At 39.1% G+C, this 19,280-nt stretch overlaps 1 protein-coding gene and 3 non-coding genes across 6 annotated transcripts in view; all 4 read left to right on the top strand.

Annotated features, from left to right (window-relative positions):
- WDR43 (WD repeat domain 43) overlaps positions 1 to 19,280 on the top strand; it is a 56,105-nt gene that overhangs the window by 18,965 nt on the left and 17,860 nt on the right. For 2 of the 3 annotated variants that reach the window (XM_005576225.4, XM_074012065.1), the window contains 7 exons: positions 559 to 698; positions 4,407 to 4,509; positions 9,337 to 9,401; positions 11,406 to 11,577; positions 12,875 to 12,961; positions 14,206 to 14,337; positions 16,510 to 16,641. In XM_005576225.4, coding sequence (XP_005576282.3) covers positions 559 to 698; positions 4,407 to 4,509; positions 9,337 to 9,401; positions 11,406 to 11,577; positions 12,875 to 12,961; positions 14,206 to 14,337; positions 16,510 to 16,641 — 831 coding nt within the window. Of the gene's footprint in view, positions 1 to 558; positions 699 to 4,406; positions 4,510 to 9,336; positions 9,402 to 11,405; positions 11,578 to 12,874; positions 12,962 to 14,205; positions 14,338 to 16,509; positions 16,642 to 16,988; positions 17,076 to 19,280 lie in introns of those variants that run through there. The other variant, XM_074012064.1, reaches the window with a different exon arrangement.
- Positions 151 to 235, top strand: LOC123568504 (small nucleolar RNA SNORD53/SNORD92). The gene has a single exon (XR_006691878.1). It is a non-coding gene; the product is annotated as a small nucleolar RNA SNORD53/SNORD92 (small nucleolar RNA).
- LOC123568502 (small nucleolar RNA SNORD53/SNORD92) lies at positions 13,699 to 13,776 on the top strand. The gene has a single exon (XR_006691876.2). It is a non-coding gene; the product is annotated as a small nucleolar RNA SNORD53/SNORD92 (small nucleolar RNA).
- On the top strand, positions 14,949 to 15,025 carry LOC123568503 (small nucleolar RNA SNORD53/SNORD92). Its single transcript, XR_006691877.1, has one exon. It is a non-coding gene; the product is annotated as a small nucleolar RNA SNORD53/SNORD92 (small nucleolar RNA).

The following is a 19,280-nucleotide window of genomic DNA, read 5'->3' as shown; positions in this document are numbered from 1 at the left end:
AAAAAATTTTTTACTATGTGATGATTATGGTAATTTTGATTTCTAGCCTACATTCAGCATTTAGTCTACTTACTGTATTTGACTGCGGAGATTTAGTATTACATTTTTGGAGGAGGAAAAAGCTTTCACTCAGGGCTTACTGAACATTTGGTGCTGTGATGATGCCTTAATATTGTGGTTTCGACTCACTGAGAGTAAAATGAGGACCTACAATTCCTTGGCTGTGTCTGAGCACCTAAGTGTACGCCTTTTAAAATGGATAGAATTAAGTGAATCTTTAATTCAAGAATGTAAGAAATAAAGGTGCAGAGTGGTAGGGTCATGGGAGTTAGAAGGAACATCTAAATTTTCAGTATTTTCAGATGCATTTTTTTAAGAAGTGGGAGTATTGTAGCACAAATAACCTTATTTGCTTAGAATTGAATTTAATAGTTACTTCATTGTGAAGCTCTCCTTTCAGATATGTATCACATATGGCTTGTTTATGATACATATATACTAATAATTTTTGTCCCTGCTTTGAATCTGCTCTCCTAACTGGGATTTAACTTTCTCTAGCATTTCACAGGACATGCAACGCCAGTTTCGTCACTGATGTTCACTACCATCAGACCTCCTAACGAGAGCCAGCCCTTTGATGGAATTACAGGTCTTTATTTCTTATCTGGAGCAGTACATGACCGGTTGCTTAATGTCTGGTATGTAGTTCTTTTGGATTTGGGAGGTAGCATTGAAAGAATCTGTCAGAGCTTATGTAGTTAATGTAAATTATGACTGTGGGACTTTGTTGTATCTAATACTGGATTTACATTGAGTCATAATAAAGAATTGAGCCTGTCTACAAAACAGATCTTTCTGAGAAAAAAATTAAGTGCATTATGTAATAAAGCCTCCTGTGCTTGTTTAGTGATACAGTGGACTGAATAGTTTTGTGGTTGGGCAGTTTAGAAATAACTTTTAAAAAATTTAGAAAGACCTTTAATTTTGAAATATGTGGCACCACTGGGTTAATGCAGTAATGTCTGTTTATGGAGGGCATACAAATTCCTTGGCTGTCTGAGAATTTCCAGTAACCCCTTTTTGCAGTAGCTGCTATTAACTAGTTCCCTTTGAAACCACTTTTAAAAGTTAAAATCGGGCCGGGCGCCATGGCTTACGCCTGTCATCCCAGCACATTGGGAGGACGAGGCGGGCAGATCACGAGGTCAAGAGATCAAGACCATCCTGGCCAACATGGCGAAACCCTCTCTGTACTAAAAATACAAAAATTAGCTGGGCGTGGTGGCACGCACCTGTAGTCCCAGCTACTCGGAAGGCTGAGGCAGGAGAATTGCTTAACTCAGGAGGTAGAGGTTGCAGTGAGCCGAGATCGCGCCACTGCACTCTAGCGACAGAAAGAGACTCGGTCTCAAAAAAAAAAAAAAAAAAAAAATCAGTGATACAAAGTCATCAAAAAAATTTTTTAGAAATTTCCTGGATTTTATTACAGCATCTGATGGTGAAGTTGGCTTGAAAAAAAACCATCCTGCTGTTCATAGACAAAATAAGTAGAGATTAGAGATCTTTTTAGATCTCTACTTTTCTCATCTTAGTAATAATTAATTGAGCATGCTCTTCACCATGTAGAATTACTATGAATTTATACAAGATAATACTCATTAGAAGTGGGACTCATCCAATATGTATTCCTTAAAAAGGTAGTTGTGTGGGGGTCATAAGTCAAAATGTGGGCCTCTGTTTACCTTCAAAACCACCAGCAAAGCCATAATTCCTAATTATGACTCTTATAATTAAACAGATTTGGTTTTCTGTTTCGTGTTTGATTTTTGAGAAGAGCCAATGGAGATAAATTCTTTTAGTTTTAGAGGGTCTGACAATTACATAAGAAATTAGTGGTACTAAAAAATTAAAATCTACTACCAGCATTCCCTGGCATTACTGAGTTGCACAATCTCAAATGTTTTACCACTTAGGCTGCCTCATACGTAGGAGTCTCCAGCTACAAAATTTCATAATATAAAATAAAAGTTGCTTTATGTTAATCTTAAGAACCTGAATAGTATCTTGGTATAAAGGAAATAAACTTAAAATTAACCATACACACAAAAGAAAAATATTAAAAACCATATTGAAAAGCTGCCCAACGAGCTCTGTAAATTTGCGTGGGGATAGGTAGAGCAGGCCTAAAGTTCCCTGATAATTTCCTTTGAAAGACACATTTCTGTGAGGACATAACATGCAAAGGCTTCTTGCTGAGCGAAGATTAAAAGATCAACCCCAGTACTATCTTCTATTGATTAGTTAAGATACTGTGTATAGTGGTCTGATGGCAGAGATTTTGAACATACATGAATGACTTCATGTTAGAGTGCATCTTACTCAGAATTTTTGCATGAAAACATTTAGAATTCATCAAATCAACTCTTAATTTTCTTCTGGACTCCAAAGAAGCTGGTTTGAGTCATGTTTGTAAATCATGTTTGTTATATATTATTTTTAAAAATGTGTACCTAAATTTTAAAAACAGCTATATTGAAGTATAGTTGACATGTAATGAACTGTACATACCAGAATGTACAAACTGATGAATTGTAACATACATATACATTGTGAAACTCTCACCACAAACAAGATGTTGAATGCGTGTCTTCATGTCTTCTTGTAACCTCTCAGTTTCCAGACTTGTTGACAGGTTTTGGGCCATTACAAATAAAGTTGCTATGGACATTTTTTGTGTACAAGTCTTTATATGGACATGTGATTTCATTTCTTTTGGGTAAATACCTAGGAGTGCAGTGGCTGGATCATATGATAGGTGTACATTTAACTTTTCAAGACATCACCAGATTTTTTTTCAAAATGGTTGTATCATTTTGCATTTTTACCAGCAGTGTATGAAAATGGGAATTCCTTCACATCCTCATCAACACTTGGTATAGCATTTACTTTTAGCCATTCTAATAGGTGGGTAGTGGTATTTTGTGCTGTTAAATTGGCTTTCTCTAATGGCTCATGATGTTAAGAGTCATGTTTTTGCGTTATGGATATCCAGGGATCCCAGTATCATTTGTTGAAAAGATTATCTCTGCTGACTTGGTTTTGCATATACCCCTCCCCCTGTAACCCCGAACATCTACACACACCCACACATCCCTGCACCCACACTCTTATCCCTATATCAGTTCTCATTTATAGTTGTTAAGTCCTATAAAGTCCCCATGAACACTGATTTAGGCAATAACATTACTCCTTTGGGAAATAGAAGATTAGGTTCCCGTGAGCCTCCAGTTATAACATTTTTGTCATCTATTTATTTTTTGTTTATATTATTTATATTGTAAAGATAGCCAACTTGTAACATTTTTGTCATTAATATATAAAACCTTGTTTTATGTTTGTTTCTATTTAAAGATATTTAATGCATATGTTTTTGATTGATTAACTTGGAATTCAGAGCACTACAACTCATGTCTGAGTGAAGCTTATGTAACACATATTTTCACTGTAAGGCACATCACAGCCTTCTTGTGCTTAGGAACACCATAGAACACTTCAGAAGTATGCTTGGGGGCCATTTTAAATAGTGAAATCTCCAAGAAAGCACAGAAATGCAAAAAACATGGTACTAGCTGAACTACTTGTTGATAGTATGAAAACGGCAATGGGAAGGCAGAAGGTAGCTACCTTAGCTGAAGACGTTGAATGTGTTAGGCAACTCCGATTTTTCACTAGTCTACATGACTGAAGGAGCATAAAATTGTCACAGTGATTTTGAGGTTACAAATAAAATTTTGCAAAAGATGAGTTTGCAAATAAGGAATCCATGAATAGTGACAATCAATTGTATACGTGTGTATATATAGGTCTGTTTCTGTGCTCTTTACTCAATACCATTATCATGTTAAATCTCCCCAAATTGACCTACAGATTCAGTGCAGACCCATTCAAAATCTTAGCAGGCTTTTTTGTTTGAGAAATTGACAAACTGATTCTAAAATTCAAATGGAAATACAAATGACAATAGGCAAAATCATTTTGAAAAAGAAGAAAAACATTGGAGGACTAAGATTGATTTCAAGACCTGTTATCAAGTGGCATTAATCATGATAGTGTGGTGTTAGTATCAAGGTAGACAAACAGATCAATAGAAAAGAACAGAATGTTACTCTTGTTTAAATCTGCTACAAATGCATTATTGCTTTCTCTTTTCTCAAGCAACCATGTTATATGGTAGTGACATGGATGTTTCCCTTGTTTTGATCTTTAGTCACTTTACCAGTTTTCAAAAGATGACAAAGCTATTGGGAATTTCATGTGCCGATCTCCCTGCCCCCTTAGGTGTTTGCCTTTTTAGAAAAAAAAAATTAAATCTGTCTTGCGATCTAATTGCTGGTTTTGTTATCTAGGCAGGTCCGATCAGAAAACAAAGAAAAGAGTGCAGTGATGTCATTTACAGTTACCGATGAACCTGTCTATATTGACTTAACTTTGTCAGAAAACAAAGAAGAGGTAAATGGCTCGATTTTTGAGAATTTGTTTTTGGGTTTCACAGATGTTATTTTTACAGTCAAGGTTTTGATGATTTAATGACTTGAAAAAGAGAGAGGACCTGAGGGAGTAACAACAAACTAACAAAATTTAGACTGTTCAAAGGAACTTAAATCACTGTGATAATCTCTTATGGGGGAAGGGAAAATTTTGTACAGGACGGTAGTAAATTCAGGAACTCGTTATGTGAATTAAGAAAAGTTGTTGAGATGGATTTTGTTGCTAGGAGTATGTATATACTATTCTTTAATCAGATGAAATTGTTGGTGATAGATCCTAACTAAGGGGTGTGTGTGTGTGTGTGTGTGTGTGTGTGTATTTATGTATATATACATATAAATCTCTTTTTTAAAACATTTTTTTGAGATGGAGTTTCGCTCTTGTTGCCTAGGCTGGAGTGCAATGGCTTACCACGACCTCTACCTCCCGGGTTCAAGCGATTCTCCTGCCTCAGCCTCCCGAGTAGCTGGGATTACAGGCATGCGCCACCATGCCCGGCTAATTTTGTATTTTTTAGTAGAGATGGGGTTTCTCCATGTTGGTCAGGCTGGTCTCGAACTCCCTATCTCAGGTGATCCAACCGCCTCAGCCTCCCAAAGAGCTGGGATTACAGGTGTGAGCCACTGCACCCAGCCTATATATGTATATATTTTATAAGAATGATGTCCTCTTGTTTGCTGCCTATAAAAAAAGAATTTTTCATGTAAAAATTAGGGATTCGATGATTAAAGGATTAAACCTGTTGTCACTCAAGTACTTGATGTTTCTGTTTGACTAAAGCTTTGCAGGATTTTGATTTGCACAGAATCTCATGTTTTTAATGCAAGTTAAGGATATTTCACTTTTAACTCAGTTTAGTTTTGAAATGCATATTTTGCATTAACCTCTAGGATTTAGAGATGATTTAGACATTTTTCATCATGTTTTAATACTTTGAAAAAGTGTTTTGGGGAAAAAGCATTGGTTTAAAACTAAAAAAAATTTGGTTTAATGTTGTTTCTGGCTGGGTGTGGTGGATAACTTGAGCCCAGGAGTTCATGACCAGCCTGGGCAACATAGCGAGACCCTGTCTCTACAAAAAATAAAAAAATTACCTGGGCATGGTGGCATGCACCGGTGGTCCCAGATACTTGGGAGGCTGTGGTGGGAAGATTGCTTGAGCCTGGGAGGTTGAAGCTGTAGTGAGCTGTGATCCTGCCACTGCATTCCAGCCTAGGTGACAGTGAGACCCCGTCTCAGTAAATAAGTAAATAAATGAATATATACAGCTTCTGTTGCTAATAAACTTGGCTTTCTAATATGAAGTGGGGGCCATTGATGATCACATCAGTGATTCCCTATAAAGATTTTTGTCTTTAAGAAAACTAGTAGGGGCCAGGCGCAGTAGCTCACACCTGTAATCTCAGCACTTTGGGAGGCCGAGGTGGGCGAATCATGAGGTCAGGCGATTGAGACCTTCCTGGCTAACACGGTGAAACCCCGTCTCTACTAAAAATACAAAAAATTAGCCGGACGTGGTGGCAGATGCCTGTAGTCCCAGCTACTTGGGAGGCTGAGGCAGGAGAATGCTGTGAACCCGGGAGGCGGCGTTTGCAGTGAGCCGAGATCGCACCCCTGCACTCCAACCTGGGCAACAGAGCAAGACTCCATCTCAAAAAAAAAAGAAAACTAGTAGGAATCCTACACTTAATTACAATAATGATTTAATGTTATTATAAAGTTGTTGGACACACTTGTGCATATTCAGTGTGATCAGTGCACTCACTATTCTGATGATTGGACGTTCTGATCATAGGGAACTCATGAGAAACATTTTGGTATTTTCCCCTATAACTTTTTTTTTTTTTTTTGAGACAGAGTCTCTCTTTGTCGCCCAGGCTGGAGTGCAGTGGCATGGTCTTGGCTCACTGCAATCTCCGCCCCCGGGTTCAAGCAGTTCTCTTGCCTCAGCCTCCCTAGTAGCTGAAATTACAGCCTGCACTACCACGCCTGGCTAATTTGTGTACTTTAGTAGAGACAGGGTTTTGCCATGTTGGCCAGGCTGGTTTCGAATTCCTGGCCTTGAGTGATCTGCCTGTCTCGGCCCCCCAAAGTGCTGGAATTACAGGTATAAGCCTGTAATTTTTTTTAGACAAAATCTTGCTCTGTCACCCAGGCTGGAGTGTACTGGTACGATCTCAGCTCACTGCAGCCTCTGCTTCTCAGGTTCAAGTGATCCTTCTGCCTCAGTATCCCAAGTAGCTGGGACTATAGGTGCATACCACCACGCCTGGCTAATTTTTGTATTTTTCTAGTAGAGATGGGGTTTTGCCATGTTTGGCAGACTGGTCTTAACTCCTGACCTCAAGTGATCTGCCCACCTGGCCTCCCAAAGTGCTAGGATTACAGGCATAAGCCACCCTGCCTGGCCAAAAGTTTTAAACCTTTATTTGTGTGTGTGTGATTTTTAGAGGTAGGTTCTTTAAGTCTAAATACAAGTAATTTATGGAAGAAAAATCACTTTCCTTGGAGTCTATGTAGAGAATAGACTGAGGGGTGTTTTTGGTTTGTTTTTTTGTTTTTGAGACAGAGTCTCCCTCTGTCGGTCAGGCTGGAGTGCAGTGGTGCGATCTCAGCTCACGGCAACCTGTGCCTCCCAGGTTCGAGCAATTCTCCTGCCTCAGCCTCCTGGGTAGCTGGTACTACAGGCACACACCATCACACCCAGCTAATCTTTGTATTTTTAGCAGAGATGGGGTTTCACCATGTTGGCCAGGCTGGTCTCGAACTCCTGACCTCAGGTGTTCTGCCCGCATTGGCCTCCCAAAGTGCTGGGATTATAGGCGTAAGCCATTGCGCCTGGGCAAGACTGAGTTTTTTCTTTCTCTTTTTCTGAGTGAATTCTGTTGCTACTTTTAGATTTAATTTTAGGTTTGATTCAGAGTTTATCTTGGAATACTGTTGGCATTATATTTAAAATGATCAATAATAAAAGAGGGAGCACAACTGTTTTTTTTTGTTTGTTTTGCTTTGTTTTTGAGATGGAGTCTTGCTTTGTCGCCAGGCTGGAGTGCAGTGGCACAATCTCAGCCCACTGTAACCTCTGCCTCCCGGGTTCAAGTGGTTCTCCTGCCTCAGCCTCCTGAGTAGCTGGGACTACAGGCGCATGCCACCATGTCCAGCTAATTTTTGTATTTTTAGTAGAGACCGGGGTTTCACCATGTTGGCCAGGATGGTCTTGATCTCTTGACCTTGTGATCGGCCTGCCTTGGCCTCCCAAAGTGCCGGGTTTACAGGTGTAAGCCTCTGTGCCCAGCCTTTTAAATAATATTTTAACATATTAAACTAGGAGTGATGGATCAGGAAGCCAAGATCTAGTTCCGGCACTTCATATAAGATTGTAGTTAACAGCAATAAGTTAGAATTAACATTCCGAAACAAAACTGATTATGGTATTGCAGAATAATCTGCTTATTTTATCTTCAAAAATTGCCAGCCTCTCTATAGACAGTTGGAGATTAGATTTGGATGCCTGTCAGTTGAAGTTGCAGAACGGAGAACTAGAAAATTTGATGACGGGGAAATGATCTCTTCCCCTAAACTTTGTTTTTCTTTTTTTTTTTTCGAGATGGGGTTTCACCCTGTTACCCAGGCTGGAGTGCAGTGGTGCCATCAAGGCTTACTGTAGCCTTGACCTCCCCGGGCTCAAGTGATCCCACCCCAGTCTCATGCTGGGACTACAGGCGTGTGCCCACCATACCCTGCTAATTTTTATTGTATTTTTTGTGCAAATGGGGTTTCACTGTATTTCCTAGTCTGGTCTCGAACTTCTAGGCTCTAGCTATCTTCCCACCTTGGCCTCCCAACGTGCTGGGATTACAGGCCTGAGCCACCGTGTCTGGCCTTCCCTGACAACTGCCATGTAGCACTAAACCTCAGAAAGACTGAAATTTTCTCTAATAAAATGTCTCCTTTCTGAAATTTCTTATTTTTAAATACACCAGTAAAGAATTTTAAACATTGTCAAAGTTGTTTTCACAATGGAAGTTAGTCTCTTTTTTCTAGTTTTTAACTGATATATTACAGTTGTGCAGTTAGTCTTAAAATGTTTTATATATTTCATTTTCTCTCAATATATTGGCTACTCCCTGAATTCTCTCATTACCTTTGTAACTAGAGTAGGGATAGCAGTGTTTTGAAAGTACTTTCATTTAAGCTTTCCTTAAGAAAGTTCCAGAATTTTGAAAAATGAGCTTTAGAGAGGCTGACAGCAAGAGTCTGTTAGGTGGAAGCATGCAGGGAGCCTTGGCCACTCACTGGTAGTGGACGGAGGGAGAGAGGCAGTGAGGGCTTATAACACCCCTTTCTAGGTGGATAGGGGCGTCTCCAGACAGCTTAGGCCACTTACATTGACGGGATGGAGGAAGAGAGGTGATGAGGGCTTACAACATCCCTTCCTAGCCATACATGCAAAATGGCTTTTTCTGTATTCCCGGCATGAGGGCATGTCAGCTCCACGTTGTCAGCCTTTGCACTTGGTGGTAACTTTGTTCATCTAACTTCGAGGGCCCATTCTCCTTGATTGTTACCTTCTTGGCTTAAATATTTATCTAGAATCTTGACACCACCACCACTAGTGGTTATTTTGACAGAGGTAATTATTTTTAAATGGATTCTTGCTGTTTTTATTTTATTTTATTTTTTTCTGGTTACGTAATGGGGTGGGAAGGAGAGCTGAGTTTTCATAAGTTAGATTGGGGACTGGAGTATGTTATCCATTATAATACGCTGGTTACATTTTTCTTTCAGCCTGTCAAGTTGGCTGTTGTTTGCAGAGATGGTCAAGTCCATCTTTTTGAACACATATTAAATGGGTAAGTAAGAAATTTTCCAAGTAAGAAATTTGTTTCTTTCCCTGACTTGTTACTTGGTCATACTCCCACCAGGTTATTCTTTGCATCATATTACTATTCAGCTAGATTATTTTGAAAACAATTTTCTTTGTCCAGATGACTATATACATTGCCAGTTAAAGCTGGGTGTCAAATTTATATATTTGTGATGAGGAGAGTGGCTTTTTATGATGCATCCTTAGTAAATGTTGGATAATTCTAATGATACATTTCAGAAGAAAGTGGCTCAGTTGGAGAGATTCACTTGTGAGCCTTGATGATGTTTTCTTGATCTTTGAGCGTGCTTTACTTCCCCTTGCCAGTGCTGTTGTTTTCATGGACAGAGGGGAGGATTGTTGTTAGGTTGTGTAGCAATCATAGACCAGGAGTGAGCAAACTGGCTTGCAGGACACATTCAATGGAGACCATTTGGGGTCTGGAGAACCTGAAATTTTTATTATTTTGCCCTTTTCAGAAAACTTGCCAAACCTTGTCATTATACGGTAAACATGGTCTGAGACTCAGTTTTGCACACAGTTTGTTAAGCTTTAAAATGGTTTTAACCTCTTGTCAGTTGGCACCCTTCTTTTAAAATACCAGTATAGGAATTTATTTAAATATAAACAGATTATGAAAAAAGTGTATACTCATTTCAAAACACCCAGGATGCCCAAACACTTGATTTTAAAACCTGAGTCTCCCTCCATTGAGTTCTGTTCCTCTCAGTGACTGTTAACCTTTTAGTGTGTAACTCTTGAAGCTTTTATTTATAGAAGGATGTGTGTACCTGGAATGTATAATTGAGACTCAGAAGAAGTGGGGCCTTTGGTGGCTGGCCACAGTGAGGATTCCCTGGGCAGTGGCAAGCCAGTGAAAGATTACAAGCAGAGGATTCGATGAGCTTTGACCTAAGTTTTAAGACAGTCGTTCGTTGAGAATAGACTATAGAGGGCGAAAGGCTAAAGCAGAGATCCCAAATCCTGGGTCTAGAGATACTTGTGGAGTCAGGATGATAGGAGGAGTAAGTTGGAAAGATAGGGATCATGAGATGCTTACACCTGGAATATTATGCAGGATGTACACTTGTGGAGAATAAGTGGTAATAAAATATGTAGGGTGTGAGGAGTTTGTGGCTGAAATAGTGAGGAGCATGTTCGTTTGAGAAAGGAGTTGACAGATCTGAGTGTCAGAAGTGTCCGTCAACCTGGACACTGGGTGTGGAAACCACTAAGAAAGGAATTCATTTAGAGTAATATTAGAAGTAATGACCTCAAGCCATTGAAATCTTTAAGAAATGTGGATGGCGGCAGAGATCATTGGATGATGGCAAGAGGGAGCGGTAGCTGGTATCTGGTGACAAGAATTGAAAAGATTTTAGGGACAAAAAAGGGATAGACTTTTGTTTTAAAGTGTTAGTGAAGAACAAGGAACTCACTTGCATCATGTCCAAGGCCACTGGCACACTGTAGCTGTTTTCTCTCACTGGGAGAGAAAACAGCTACAAGTTGGGAGTGCTGCAGGGACAAGCCATGGTAGAGGAAGAATGTGAAGAGAACCCCTAGAGAAGCCATTGAGGACATAATTTTGCTGCTGGAACTACATTCCAGAGGCTTGCTGAGGCTTTTGGGGGTTGGGAGAAACTGGAGATGGGACTGACTGGAACAGGGCATGGACAGAACCATACAGAACCTGAAGTACAGGGTGGCGAGAAAATGTTTGGCAGTTTGGGGTTCTTGGTGGGGCCTGAGAAAATGAGAGAGAGGGGGAAGTAGGTCTCCAGGCTGATTTTGGTGGTGAGGTTTTGAGCATGGGTAGAGGTAGGTGAGATCTTGAAAGGAGCACTCATGTTCCAGAGACCCAGGTGATTCCTGATGGCAGTATAGAGGCTAGAGGAGGGTCACATTTCATGACTTGATGTCAGTTCCAGAGAGTTAGTGTGAGACGTTTTTTCAGATTCTCTAATCTCATTTCCCCCTCCATTTCCAGGTACTGCAAAAAGCCTTTGACTTCAAACTGCACAATTCAGATAGCAACACCTGGGAAAGGCAAGAAATCAACACCAAAACCCATCCCTATTCTAGCTGCTGGTTTTTGCTCAGACAAAATGTCATTGTTGCTTGTATATGGCAGTTGGTTTCAGCCTACTATTGAGCGAGTGGTACGTAGCTGCTACTCTGGAGTAAAGCAATATAGCATCCCTATGTCCATGGAAGAGAGTGATTTTAAAAATAACAACATTGGTCTTTAAGATAAATAATATATTCTTTTTTAATTAAAGGATTTCTTCATGGAATGGTTTAATTTTGAGAGCTCTATATCCAACATATTTTAACACCTGGTCAATATAATCCATTGTTTGAGTTATTTGTATCAGCCCTCTCCCTTGGTACTATGTTTTAAAAATCTGGTGTGTATTTTGCACTTCTGGCATATCTCAGTTTGGACTAGCCACATTTCAAGTGCTCAGTGCCACGTGTTCCTAGTGTCTTACTAGTTGGGTAGTACAGGTATGACTTATGTTGAATTTTGCCTAGTTACGAAGATATACATCTTAATAATAGGGTCTCTTAGTGTTAACACTCATTTTTTAAGTGGAAATGTAATGGGCAGTGCAATGATTTAACATTGTTTACTACAGACATTTCTGTGAAGACTTGTGAGTTATCATAAGCATGTACAGTACGTTACTACTTAAGCTTGCATTTAAAATACTTTTACTTAGTATGGTCCTTAGCAAGACTATGAGTGGAATATTATATGCCCACACAAGCATACATACATATGGTTTAATTTAAAAAAAAAAAAAAAAAGGGAGAAAAGTGTTAAGCTGTAAACATGGCTCCTTTCTGTATGTGAATTCCATCCCTCTCTGGTTGCAGCCATTGTTGACTATTTGTTTTGTGTCTTTCCCGATATTGATTAATTACATGGGCATATAGAATTATGTATTACTTTAAATCTTTATTGGTTTGCTGCATCTGACTCCCCCAATCCTATTTAATATGTCAGAACATACAGATGCATTTTGTTAATCATCAGTGCTATCTCTGACTTGCTTATGGAAAGGACAATAGGAGAGTTAAGAGTAGAACCATTTACTATTTTGAGCACAGACTATTTCTTAAAAGGATGATGAACTGATATGTTTTCTTTAAAACCTGTTACATTTCAAAATTCTGTTGACCTTTAAAAACAATAAATGTGAAAAATTCAAGCAATTCATGGCTGAGGAAAGTAAACCTTGGTACCCACCCTTTGTCTTAACTGCCATCAGTCTGAGTGGTGATCATGGTTAACAATTGAGTATGGAAGCCTTCTATACTTTTTAATATTTTATAAAAACGCACAAGTAGTCATTTATCTTTCATTTTGTTCTTGTTTCCATTTGCTTTGTTTGACACTGTCTTTTTTTTTCTTTCCTCTCATCTCCCCCTTTAAAAAAAATATGTTTTCAGGCTTTAAACTCCAGAGAACCTCATATGTGTTTAGTAAGAGATATTTCAAACTGCTGGGCCCCCAAAGTAGAAACAGCTATAACAAAGGTGAGCACATTACAAATTCGAAGTTTTAAGAAAAAGGATATTTCTTTGGGTGAATTTGGGTGAATGGAACTGTTACTTAGTATTATGATTAAACTGAGTTTATCTTTTTATTCTTTAATATCTTTATTCTCTTGTCTTATAAATTTTGTGGGATTATGCGTTTAGATGTCAAGATTGTACTCCTGATTTGTTGAGTGAATGAGTGAATAGAAGACTAGCAGTTGAAGACCTTGGATGTGGTTCTTCCCTGCCCACCATGCATAATCGTCTGGGCCAGGAAGAATGTAGGGATAAATATCAATATCAGATTTACCAATAGATGGTTTTTATCAGTCTCAGTGCTTAAAAGAGCATTACTCCCCATCTCTGCTAAAAATACAAAAAATTAGCTGGGCGTGGTGGCGGGCGCCTGTAGTCCCACCTACTTGGGAGGCTGAGGTGGGAGAATCACTTGAACCTGGGAGCTGGAGGTTGCAGTGAACCGAGACCATGCCATTGCACTCCAGCCTGGGCGACAGAGCAAGACCGCATCTCAAAAACAAAACAAAACAAAAAAAAAAACATTACTTTGCTGAGAGGAATGCTGTATTTCAGGGTGTAGTAAAACCATCATGGGGTTAGAATTTAACACTACCAAAGCATGTGAACATCATCATGGTGCTCTATTTTGCATATAACTTGGTGTCTACGTGTAGGGGTCGTGTTTCATGGTTTAATGAGAAAGGGAAAGCCAAGACATGCTATGATGACATCCATATGGTTTCGCTGCTGGCTGAGTTTCAGAGATGACACCTTTCTCTTGGCTGTCTGAGCATTTCTGGCAGAGATTGAATTCCGGAGGTAGTTGTAAAATGTGTAGCTTCACTTTTGAAATTTTAAAAAATCATTGTGTCCTTATGTAATCTGTAGTTTTTTAAAGCCAGTCGAATTTAGTAGTGGGGGCTTGTATACCAATGTTAGTGACACTAAATATTAATAAGTTCTGATAACCTACTACCATCGGGCCAGTCGGATTTTACTCTTATGTGGTATTGTAAGCTTTAAATTCACAGTCTTTCAGATTGTCACCTAAAAAGTTTGTCAACATTCAATTTAAAATATATCTTAAATTAATATCATATTAAATTAATTATATTGCATTTTTCCAAGAGAGGAGCCCTTTTAAAAGCTGTTTTCTCATTGAGGATACGTAAGGACTAAGGTATGATTTCCTTTTTCACATTTTGGCTATTCCTGTTGAACAGGTGAGGACACCAGTGATGAATTCTGAAGCAAAAGTTCTGGTGCCTGGGATTCCTGGTCATCATGCAGCTATCAAGCCCGCTCCTCCACAAACCGAGCAAGTAGAGAGCAAGAGGAAATCAGGGGGAAATGAGGTAATGCAACCACTTTGACCATATATTTGAGTTTGTGATTTAAAATTACTGGGAAATTATGGCCAGGCGTGGTGGCTTACGCCTGTAATCCCAGCACTTTGGGAGGCCGAGGCGGGCGGATCACGAGGTCAGGAGATCAAGACCATCCTGGCTAACACGGCGAAACCCTGTCTCTACTAAAAAATACAAAAAATTAGCCGAGCATGGTGACTGGTGCCTGCAGTCCCAGCTACTCAGGAGGCTGAAGCAGGAGAATGGCGTCAACCCGGGAGGTGGAGCTTGCAGTGAGCTGAGATGGCGCCACTGCACTCCAACCTGGGCGACAGAGCACGACTCCATCTCAAAAAAAAAAAAAAGAAAAACAAATTACTGGCAAATTCTAGTAAGTGTGTTGGATAGAGCCAAAGTTAAATCTGTAGAAATTTACTGAGATTTCTGCTGTTATGCTCTTTATGCTCTCTTTTATCTTCACCATCATAGGTTTCAAAATTCTAGATTGTCATCTTTGTTTAACGGAGAAGATGGAACCTTTAGTAACTAGAGAGGGTGCTGTTTTGACCATCAGTTAGTATTTAGCTAGGTAACATAAATGGAATAAGTCAAGCCAGGACTTGCTGTGATGACTATCATTGGTTTCGCATGTTGCTGAGTTTCAGTGATGCCTCTTTTCTCTTGGCTGTCTGAGCAATCCTGGCTAACTCAGTGCCAGTTGGTCTCTAAAAGTAATAGTCATTATAACTACGTAAGTGTTTATGATTTTCATTTTTTTCTCAGTTCCCAAAATCCTTTGTGGTTACTGTACATGTCTGTGCAGAGTTGTTTTTTATCTTCCATTCACATTCTTCCCTCTTACATAAGGAATCTGGAATTTTAACTTTTATTCTTACAGAAATACTGTGTTTGTTTAGCTGATTTTACTTTAATTTTTATTCTTTTGTTTTTCTTTGTCCACTTCGAAGGATAATTTAACTGATTTTAAATGTGTTTATTGGGTGGTGCGGTGGGGATAACATAGCTTCATAAAACATGTTCATAATGTGTTCATAAAAGTTATTCCTCAGTTACGTGATAGCTGACTTTAAAAATAAAGTACCAACTTTCTTTGGCCTGGCCTAGTTTCAACTTCTTAATTTCCCCATGTCCTTTTTAATATTTTTTGTGTTAGGATAAACCAAGCACATCTGTTTTGCTCTGTTAGTCATAGAACAAATTTCTTTTTGACTTAGTTACCAAGAGGCTGACAGAACATGTAAGACTTGATTTGGTCAGGAATCAGTTCTATACAATTGAGGGTGTTTGTTGTTGTTTTTGTTTGTTTTTTGGAGATGGGGTCTCGTTCTGTCACCCAGACTGGGGTGCAGTGGTTTGATCTCAGCTCACTGCAACCTCTGCCTCCTGGGCTCAAGTGATCCTCCCACCTCAGCCTCTTGAGTGGCTGGGACCATAGGTGCATGCCACTATGCCTGGCTTATTGTTTTGTAGAGACAGGGTTTTGCCATGTTGCCCAGGCTGGTCTTGAACACCTGGGCTCAAGTGTTCCGCCTGCCTCAGTCTCCCAGAGTGCTGGGATTATAGGTGAGAGCCACCACACCGAGACCACAGTTGAGTTTTTGTATAGCAAATTGCATCATGTTTATTTACACATAACTGTTAAGTATTTATCAAGGACACTTAGTTGTAGTATAGCATATTCTAGCTAATAAATCATTTGGAGCTCACTGTTAAAAATAGGAAGACATTTTTTACAAATTGTTTTGGGAACATAACGGTCTTTATGCCCTTGTAATAATATTTTGTTTCCTCCTGCAGATCTGAGGGTGACACCAAGGGGTAGTTGTAGTGGGGCAAGCTTCTCTGAGAATAGGTCTTAAGTCTTGGGTTTTAGAATCAGATGCCAGGTCCTTGCCTCTTCTGAAGGATTTTTATGAATGAACATTTTCAAACCATGTGCTTCTTGGGCCGTTGTTTTTTTCACTAGAATCTGGAAGCTTGGATTGCACATGTTTCACCTGTCTCCAACATTGGCATTATGGTAATGAGGTTCTCTTGGAATAAGAATGAACATATTAGTGTTTTCCAGGGTTGAGGTGTAAATCGTGTTTTTTTTTTTTTGTCTCCAAACTTCTTTAAGTCTCCTCTGGTAACACATTAACAATCCTTTCTGTTCTGTAGGTTAGCATTGAAGAACGCCTGGGAGCAATGGATATAGACACACCCAAAAAAGGAAAGGATGACCTCCAGACGAATAGCTTTCCAGTTCTTCTTACCCAGGGCTTAGAAAGTAACGATTTTGAAATGCTAAATGTAAGTATGTAGCAATTTTTAACTAAATTAACGTGGTTAATATTTCTTAGAAAATGATTGACATAGCACATTCACAGCTGTGAGCCATCATGTTACAGAGCCATTTGGAGTGTAATGTTTTATGAGTTTGGTCAAACATGTATCACTTGGTGGCATTATACAGACAGTCACCAACCTACAAAGGGATTGCATTGAGTTCTTTTGAACCTGGAATGCATTTTCTCATAGAAATACTGTTCTGAATTATTAGGTTATTAGGCTTTAGTTCATAAAAGCCTTTATAAACATAGTGTAGCTGAATGATAATACTCAGCATTCTAGATCACAATTTATATTTTTTTCTGTAGGAAAATGCGTTCCTGAGTTTTTACTCTGGATTCCAGAAACTTATTTCCCCCTGGCCGTGAGAGGGGGCAGTGAGGTGGAACCTTGGCAATGGGTAGGAGGTTTGGGGGAAAATTCAAGAGGGTTGGGGGTTATGTTGTAAAATATGTAGAGGTAAAATTACTAGAAACTTTGTATAAAGGGAGGCATTTTTGATTTCTGTGTAAGTTGGTGACTGCTTGTATGAAGTTACTCAGTTTGATTTCTCGTAAATTCTACAGTTTGACAGCATTCTATCTAGAACATTTAAGTGAAAACTGGTTGGATTCAAGTACTGCCTGATCAGATTAAAGCAGTTTACATTTGCTAATGCGTTTATTCTTAATGACTCAGAGCAGTGTTATGATTTCACTGAATGTCAATGTGACTTTAATCCATAACCTATGAGTAGTGTGTCTGATTTTACTTGATCCGTTTTTTTAGGGTACATTGATCCTAAAATTACTTTTAAAATAGTCTGTGAATGTATTGTGGAGGTAGACTTTAGTTTACCATGGCATAGAAACCTGGGTGAAGATTTGGTGAAAAATCTGTAGAAAACAATTGACAATGTTTTTGAAACGGAATATAACTTAACTGCCCTCATTGCCTACTAATTATGCTTTGAAACCTTCCTCAGTAGGTACAAATGAATCGAGTACAAATTTTTGCTTTTTCTTATTAAGAAACAGTTCAAAACATTTAGAATAGTACAGTGGACCATCACGAACTCATTACCTAGTTTCAAAAATTATCAATACTAGCCAATCAACTGTTGATTTGTTGATAGTCTCACTTGTCTCCCCAAGTTATGGTGAAGCAAGTCTCAAATGATTACATACATTTTATCCATAAATATGCCCCATTCAACTTAAAACATCCTTTTAAAAAATAACCATAATCCATTGTTGCACCTCAAAAAAGTAATTCTTTAAAAATTGTCAAATATTAGTGTTTATGTTTTCCTGATTGTCTCAAAGTTTTTTTTTTAAGTTTTGCTTTATTTATTTATTTTTGAGACAGTCTTGCTCTGTAGCCCAGGCTGGAGTGCAGTGGCACGATCTCAGCTCACTGCTGTCTCTGCATCCCGGGTCCTGGTTCAAGCAATTCTCCTGCCTCAGCTTCCCAAGTTGCTAGGATTATAGGTGCATGACACCATGCCCAGCTAATTTTTGTATTTTTAGTAGAGACGGGGTTTTACCATGTTGGCCAGGCTGGTCTTGAACTCCTGACCTCGTGATCCACCCGCCTTGGCCTCTCAAAGTGCTGGGGTTACAGGCATGAGCCACTGTGCCAGCCTATTTTTGCTTTCTTTAAAACAAGATTTCAACAGAGTCTACACTGTATTTAGTTGGTATGCCCCTTCTGTGTCTTGCAATTTATTTTTTTGGAGAAGTTAGGTTATTTGCGCAGTAGAGAGTTCCATGTTCAGTATTTTGCATACTGCATCATTGTGGTATCATTTAACACATTGCTTTGTCTATCTTATTCTCTATATAGGTTAGATCTAGAAGCTTGACGATCTAGATCTAGATCTGGTTAGATCTATAAGCTAGAAGAGATTCAGTTTAAAATCATTTTTGGCAAGAACATTTCAAAGATGTTAATGTGTAACTTTCATTAAGTGTTATAGGTTGTTGAAAGGAAAAGTAAAATGCTGTTTATGAAAACACTTCTTAAATTGTATAGGTTACTTAGGTAGAAATAATAGAGAAGTGGTTGAATGATGAAAAATTGTGTGCTTGAAAAGTGTAGAGCATAAAATACACATGCCCCTCTGCTTTTTTTTTTTTAATGAGACAAGGGTCTCACTCTGTCACCTAGGCTGGAAGGGCAGTGGTGCAGTTGTAGCTCACTACATGAAATCCTGGGCTCAAGTGATCCTCCCACCTCAGCCTCCCGAGTATCTGGGACTGCAGGCACGCACTACCATAGCCAGTTAATTTTTAACATTTTTTTGATAGAGACAGGGTCTGCTGTGTTGCTTAGGTTGGTTTCAAAGTCTTGTTCTCAAGTAATCCTCCTGCCTTAGCCTCACAAAGTGCTGGCATAAAATAACCCTTTCAGAAAATTTTTATTCTGTTGATTGATTGATGGATTGTCACCCAGGCTGGAGTGCAGTGGTGCGATTTTAGCTCACTGCAACCTCTACCTCCCAGGTTCAAGTGATTCTCCTGCCTCAGTCTCCTAAGTAGCTGAGATTATGGGTGTGCGCCACCACACCTGGCTAATTTTGTATTTTTAGTAGAGACGAGGCTTCACCACATTTGCCAGGA

The sequence above is a fragment of the Macaca fascicularis genome, chromosome 13 (assembly GCF_037993035.2).
Source record: "Macaca fascicularis isolate 582-1 chromosome 13, T2T-MFA8v1.1".
Lineage (NCBI taxonomy): Eukaryota > Metazoa > Chordata > Mammalia > Primates > Cercopithecidae > Macaca > Macaca fascicularis.
The sequence above is the reverse complement of the archived record's forward strand: the minus strand, read 5'-3'. Positions and strand labels throughout refer to the sequence as shown.